General features: G+C 40.5%; 1 protein-coding gene across 1 annotated transcript in view; it reads left to right on the forward strand.

Moving 5' to 3' along the window:
* Positions 1-1097, forward strand: part of LOC132404129 (calcium release-activated calcium channel protein 1-like) — a 21086-nt gene extending 19989 nt beyond the window's left edge. Inside the window, exon 2 of the mRNA XM_059988194.1 lies at positions 226-1097. Within this exon, the coding sequence (XP_059844177.1) occupies positions 226-780 (555 nt within the window). The 3' untranslated portion in view covers positions 781-1097. The remainder of the gene's footprint in view (positions 1-225) is intronic.
* The last annotated feature ends 5785 nt before the right edge of the window (positions 1098-6882 follow it).

Genomic DNA, 6882 nt, shown 5'->3' on the forward strand with positions numbered 1-6882 from the left:
TGGACAGGACTCGTAAACTGGGGAAAACAGAGGTATCTTAATCAGAGACTACTACACAGTGATCTGTAGACAGTTGAGAATTTGAACTTGAAAAATTGAAATTTTGCGAGTCACACAAGAGGCTCGGAAATCATAAAGGTTGTACAGCACAGCAACAGGTTCCGGAATGTTAACTCCTGTACTTCAGAATTCGTTCCAAGTAATTGTCTTGTCTTCTGTTTTTAGGTAGCCATGGTGGAGGTGCAGCTTGAATCGGGACAGGATTACCCAAAAGGTCTCTTGATTGCTTTTAGTGCCTGTACAACAGTACTGGTTGCAGTACACCTCTTTGCTCTCATGATTAGCACTTGTATCCTTCCCAATATCGAGGCCGTTAGCAACGTCCATAACCTCAACTCTGTCCACGAGTCGCCCCACGAGCGTATGCACAGGCACATTGAACTTGCGTGGGCCTTTTCCACAGTTATCGGGACCTTTCTCTTCCTCGCTGAAGTCGTGCTGCTGTGTTGGGTTAAATTTCTTCCATTAAAGAAAAATCCTGTGGATTCCACGGAAAATAATTCGACGTCGATATCGCCCGGAAAAGCAGCAGCTATTACATCCACAGCAATCATGGTACCCTCTGGAATAATTTTTATCCTGTTTGCTGTTCACTTCTACCGGTCGTTAGTGAGCCACAAGACCGAGCGAGTTGAGAGAGAATTGGATGTACTTGTACAGCTGCAGGATCAGCTGGACAGAGGGGACACATTGCACCCTGCTGGGTCTCATTTTGGATAAGATTAGTTGTAAACTCATTGGAATAGCCTTATGACTAGTTTACAGCACTTTGTGCATGAGATGACTGTTATACAAATCTACAAGTGCTAGCTGATCCTCAGTACTACTATTTGACCTTGGGTCAGTAACCAGCAGAGAACACCTCTGTTTTCACTTTTAAATTCAGATTAAATGACTGCATGTATTTACTTTGAATTTGTATGGAATTTTAAATGGATTGTTTAAACTTTCATTATTAAAGAAATCGGGTGTACGTGTGTTTTACAGGCATGTCTTAATAACAATGTTTTTTTTCTAATGTAATACGCGTTTCTCTTTATTTATAAAGCATTTATTTATGGGATATGCATTGCTGATTTTCAGGCAGCAGCCAGTACCATTAGTTAATTTGGTGGTGAATTGTGAGCGGGGTGGGGGTCGGAATCCACTTTGGTCAGACAAGTAGTCTGTGTGCCAAGGGTGTCTCTTAACTGTTTGTCCTTCTCAAATGCTTGCTATTTCCTTATCCGAAGAAATTGATTGTTACTGTCACCTATGCCTGTCCCTGTTGTTTGCATACAGCACATCTATCTTGACTGTGATAGACCTCTTGAGATATTCCAATTTTCCCCTTTCTTTTTTAATACACACACACACAGAGCATTAAATCAAACTGCTGCATTTAATCCCATTCCTGCCACTTCATTGCCGCTTACCTTGTAACTGTCTCAGATTAACAGTCCTCATGTTGCATTCTCTGACTAGTCTAGAAAAAACTTTCATATTTCTACAGTGCTTTTATTTTTCACATATTTGACACTGCTTACTGAGCATAAACTTCTAGTTTTATCTCCCTTACAACTTTATTCAAGGCTTTTGCCAGATGCCGTGCTGTTAGGGAAGGAAGAAAGGAAGTGTATTATGATAAAACAGCAGTATACATAAGTGACCAGTATACATAAAAATTGACATGTGAACACAACAGTGTTGAGTACCTTTTTGAATGGCTTACAACAATCAACAGTTAACTCAAAGTGAATCAATATTGCTTGCAGCAATGGAAGACGAGCACCGCTTAAGAGCTGGTGATGGCTTCAAAATAAAAGACAGTATAACCACTCCCTTTATATGCATGTACAGCTACTGTACATCAGTTCAAGGACAGATGTATTCTGTTTGCCTGCTTGATCAGTGTACTTGGCATTCTTACGACAACCAAGTCCACTGGTCTGCAGTTAAGGACTCTGCATAATATTGCACTAACACAATCAGCGAAACACTCTAGTAGAATATGGGTTCCATTTTGTTACTACAAGTAAAGAACGTTTCCACAAGAGAGATGAGTCTCCTCAGAGACTAAAAAGGAAATTTATTCATGGAGATAGAAGATGAGGCCAAGGTAACAAATGAACACTGCAGCATTAGTTTCCTCCTCGATGATGATGAATGGAGTCTCAGGAAGAAGTCATTGAACTCTGAAAGGGCTACTCGAGACAAGATACCAGAAAAGCTATCTGCATCTAATTGATCAGATGACATGCATTCCATTTTGACAAGAGAACTGTTGGGTTAAGGGTGGATCTAATACAGTAGATGAGGGACAGCCGTGGATGTGGTTAATTAGATTCTCAGAAGACCTTTTAAAGCCCCTTAGAGGAGGATGGAGAGCAAGGTTAGCTTGTACGGAATTGGGGACAATCTAACAATGGGCGAACAGATGGAAGACGTAGAATAGTAATAAAAGGGTTCTGGTTGACAGGCTGTGATTTGTGAAGTACTGCAGGGATTAGTGTGTTCCACAACCTTTGACAATCTATATCCATTTTATGCTAAGGGGGACCAAATCTGCTGAGGGCATGAAGCTATGTGAGTAATGCTGAAGAAGTTGAGTGAGGATATTGTAGTGAGTGAATTGTATGTCTAATGCAAGGTAAACACAGGAATGCAGCATATTTCTTAACTGAAGAAACTGGGAAACGTTGATGCTCAAAGGGAATGGGGATCACTACAAAAGTCACTAAAAGCCAACGTATAGACAATGAGGAAGATAAGTTGGTTGTTATTATTGATGGTCAGATTAGTGGTGCACTTAGAATCGCTGCATCACAACTCTGGGTTCAGTCATGATGATTGGATGCTGTCCGTGAAGTTTGTATGTTCTCCCTGTGACAACATGACTTGCACTGGGTGTTCCCGTTTTCTCCCACATCTCAATGACAGGCCAGTGCAGAACGTGTTAGAGAAACTGAGAATGAGTAGCAGTTTTACAAGGAGGGAAGTGTGTGTGAATGGGGTTCCCTTTCCTCAAAGGCTGCAGAGCTGGGGACAGAACCGGACAATGTTGAGTAGGTGATCAGCCGTGATCTTGTGTAACTGCAAAGTGCGCCCATGAGGACTGAACAGCCTACTCCTTCTCCTAGTGTTGTGGGTGGTGCCCAAGTTTTGGTAAACCCCTGTAACTAAAGATTATTCAGTTTATTCTCGGCGATGAGGAAAGTTTTAGAAACATTACAGTGCCAAATTAGAAATCAAGAGTGAGAAGGTATAGATTAGTTGAATAATACTGAATTTGTGATGAAGTGGCAGATGAGGGAATTGCATCTCATTGTTGATCTGCACTTTCAGAAGGCACTTGATAAGGTACCCCTTAATAAACTTACCAAATTTGAAGGCTATGGAATGAAAGGCGTTGTAAGGATAGAAGACTTGGATCAGTACAAGTCGTGTTTCTTACGAACAGTGTAGGAAAGTGAACAGCTGAGTTCCCCAGAGATTGATAACAGTATTGGTCTGACACAATTTCCAAGTTTTTGCATGATGTAAAAATTTTGAGGTGGTGTGAACTGACAGGATGGTAATATTCAAGAAAATATAAACAGGCTGTTGGAAAGGACGTAGGAGGAAATAAAACATATTGATGGAAAAAGTGAAATGTTGCAAGAAGAAATGAAGAGGATGCAATTCTAAAAGGGGTATAAGAAGAGATGGGGGTTATTTACGCATTGAAACTGGCGAGGCAGATTTAAAAAGAACCCAAGATCCTGGCATTTATCAAGTGCAACAATCAAGAAATCATAGTTTCTTGGGCATGTCTCCTTTGAAAAGCCTTTGAGATGGTGCAGAAGGAACTTGCTGAATCATCCAAATGAGGATCCATGATTGTGTGGAGAAACTGAGATGGTTTTCCGTGGAACAGAGGAAATTGCATGGGAATTGAATAGAGATATTCAATGTAGTGAACTGTGCAGATGAACAGAAACTGATGAACTTTCTACCTGTTGTAGGACTTCAACGGAGAATTGTTCTTGCACAGAGCTTGTCCAGATTTACAGACCAAATGGTCTTCCTACAGCCTCCAACCATTGTGATTCTGTTGTTTCTGTTGATGACACACTTAATTGGCAGAGCAAAGAGAAGAATGATGTATGAAGAAAGCATTTTGCTTCCTGTTTAAAATATCCAAAATGGCAATACAAGGTCAAGCACAGCAGATGCTGGAAATGTAAAAGGAAACAAAATCATTGGAAACATTCAGACTCTGAAACATGTTTAAACAAGGAAATCTGTTCACCATTGGGAAAGATCATTGTCATTCATGCCTGTGCCTGCACCAGAACTTAACTATGCTTCTCTCCTGAGGTCTTTTGTTGGCACATGCTTGCCTCAGCCTACCTTCCAAGCTGCTGTGGATTTCCACACACATCCGTCTAGCAACGTGTACTAACAATTCACAGCTTCACAGTTTCATTGAAAAAGGGTAGCAGTGAAGCAGTAAGTAGAACTTTTTAATTTAACTTCAATTCATTACTTTATATTTAATTGTTGATGCGTGAATTTATTTTCATTTTTTGTTCTTGTAGTGTTCTTGAATGTGGAATATAAAGTTTCAAGTTCATTGACCACTTTTACAGTTGATATGTGTTGGGTGTTGAAGGTGATCATCCTTGTCAAAACCATTTTATGAGTGCTGTTGGCTTTTGCTGGGAGAAACGTCATTCTCACTCTATTGTGTTGGTCCATACTGATGCACTGGCATTGAGCATCCAAACAGAAGGCCACCATATGAGGAAAAACTCACTTTTCTATGAACGTAAAGCCAGAGAACTTGCCAAAATTGGTCTGTCCCATAGATTTTGCTTCTCAAGTATACTGCCTGATTTGAGTATTCCCAACTTCTACTGGAATGTTAACTTGAATTGTGGTTCTAACTTGATAACAGTTTTAGCAAAGGGTGCAACAGCAGAGTAGCAGTGACACCAGCTGTAAGATCAGGAAAAATTCCCACTGCTCTCCGTAAGGGGTTTGTACGTTCTCCCCATGGCTGCATTTGTTTCCTCCAGGTGCTCCAGATTCTTCCCACTTTCCAAAGACATACGGGTGAGGGTTAGTAAGTTATGGGCATGGAATGTTGGCACCGGAATCATGGTGACACTTTTGGGCTGCCCAGCGTAATGTTTGATGATTTGATCTGATGCAAACAATGCCTTTCACTGCATGTTTCAATACACATGTGACAGATCTAACCTTATATTTACAGCAAATAAGGGGTACTTCTAAAATTACCCAATTGTTAATGTTCAGATTAAAACACTATAATATTGGTTATCAATACAGTATGCTTGTTCTTTTATAGTTGTGATATCCACAGCACCTTTATGTAATTTGCCAGGTATATAGAGTATTCGTAAGTTTAGTATCACACTGTGGTTGGAAACACTCTGGTCCATAGCCTGTGATCCAGTGTGCTTTGAATCCTGTAGTACAGATCGGTACTAATTAATATTCTAAGGTCTGCTTAAGATCTAAAATTTAACCAAGATTTGTACAAACCTGTAACTAGTTGACATTTGCAATCGCAGCTGACACCATTCCTGATTAATCTTTGCATAATCGGGGTGTATCTGCACTTAAAACAGTTCTACTCAGAAGATGATGATTAGGAGCAATTTCTGTGGCCTGGATGTTCTATTGTCTGGTACCAGCTGTATACCAAGAAGAGTTTTAATCTGTAGTATTTTACCAGGTCTGAACAATACTGAGTGCTGCCTCTTGTAAAGGCCCAAGGAGCTCTGTGACAAATGTGTCCAGTATAGCAAGCATGAGGCCCCAGATTCTTATGGCTTAGTGATACCAAGGAAGTCCAGTGGAACTCTTAAGCATGATACACATAGATTATCAAACTATTCCTTGAGGGAACCCACTCTCTCCTTAATTACCCCTTTGCTCTTAATATAGTTACAGAATTTTTTATAATTGTCCTTTACCTTATTTGCCAGGGATATCTTGTGTTCTCTGTAATGACCTCTTAATTTCCTATTTAAGTGTACTCTTAAATCAAAGGACTTGCTTGATCACTGCTGCCTATACCTGATGTGTCTTTTTATCCCTTGCTGATCGGGGTTTCTTCATCTTGGAGCCTTGCTACTCACTCCAGTCTAACAGAAGCATGCTGGATCTGAAGTATTCTCTTCCTATTTTACTTTAATAAGCTTCCCACTTGCCGGACATCCCTCTCCAATGCCATCAGAATTAGCCTTGCCCTAATTTAGGAATTCAACATGAGAATTGGTTCAATCTTCTTCATGACTTAATTGAAAACAAAGCATGGTTACTGCTCCCAAAATGTTAGCCCACTGACACATCAGCCATTTCCCCAGCCTCCTTTCCTAAGAAGAGGTCAAAAGTAGCTTCTTCTCTAACAGGTCTTTCTAGATCTAAAATTCTACATCTATCTCTCCAAAAATGTTTTGGACACACCTAACAAATTCTGCCCCAACCAGTCCCTTAGTATAAAGGGAAGGTAGTTAACACCTTGAAAGGTAACTGCCCTGATGTGAAATGCAGTGTTTTCTTTTCCAGTCAAACATCCAATCAAGATGGTACTTAACTGTGGTCTCCATCAAGGTCATGACTCAGACTTGGTTGATTTTTTTTTAGGTTTGTTGTGATGATTTTGGGGACAGAGAGGAGAGTTAGGGGTCAGCTTAGTGTTTAGGGATAGGGATGTAGGGAAGTTAGACGTCAGGCCTAAGTCTAGGCTTTTCACTCTGTATTTAAAGGCCAGCGACATGGTTGTGTGCCAGAGGATATCTGTGCTTTGATGTCGGGCTGGTAGACCATTGA

This window comes from Hypanus sabinus, chromosome 13, assembly GCF_030144855.1.
Source record: "Hypanus sabinus isolate sHypSab1 chromosome 13, sHypSab1.hap1, whole genome shotgun sequence".
Classification (NCBI taxonomy): domain Eukaryota; kingdom Metazoa; phylum Chordata; class Chondrichthyes; order Myliobatiformes; family Dasyatidae; genus Hypanus; species Hypanus sabinus.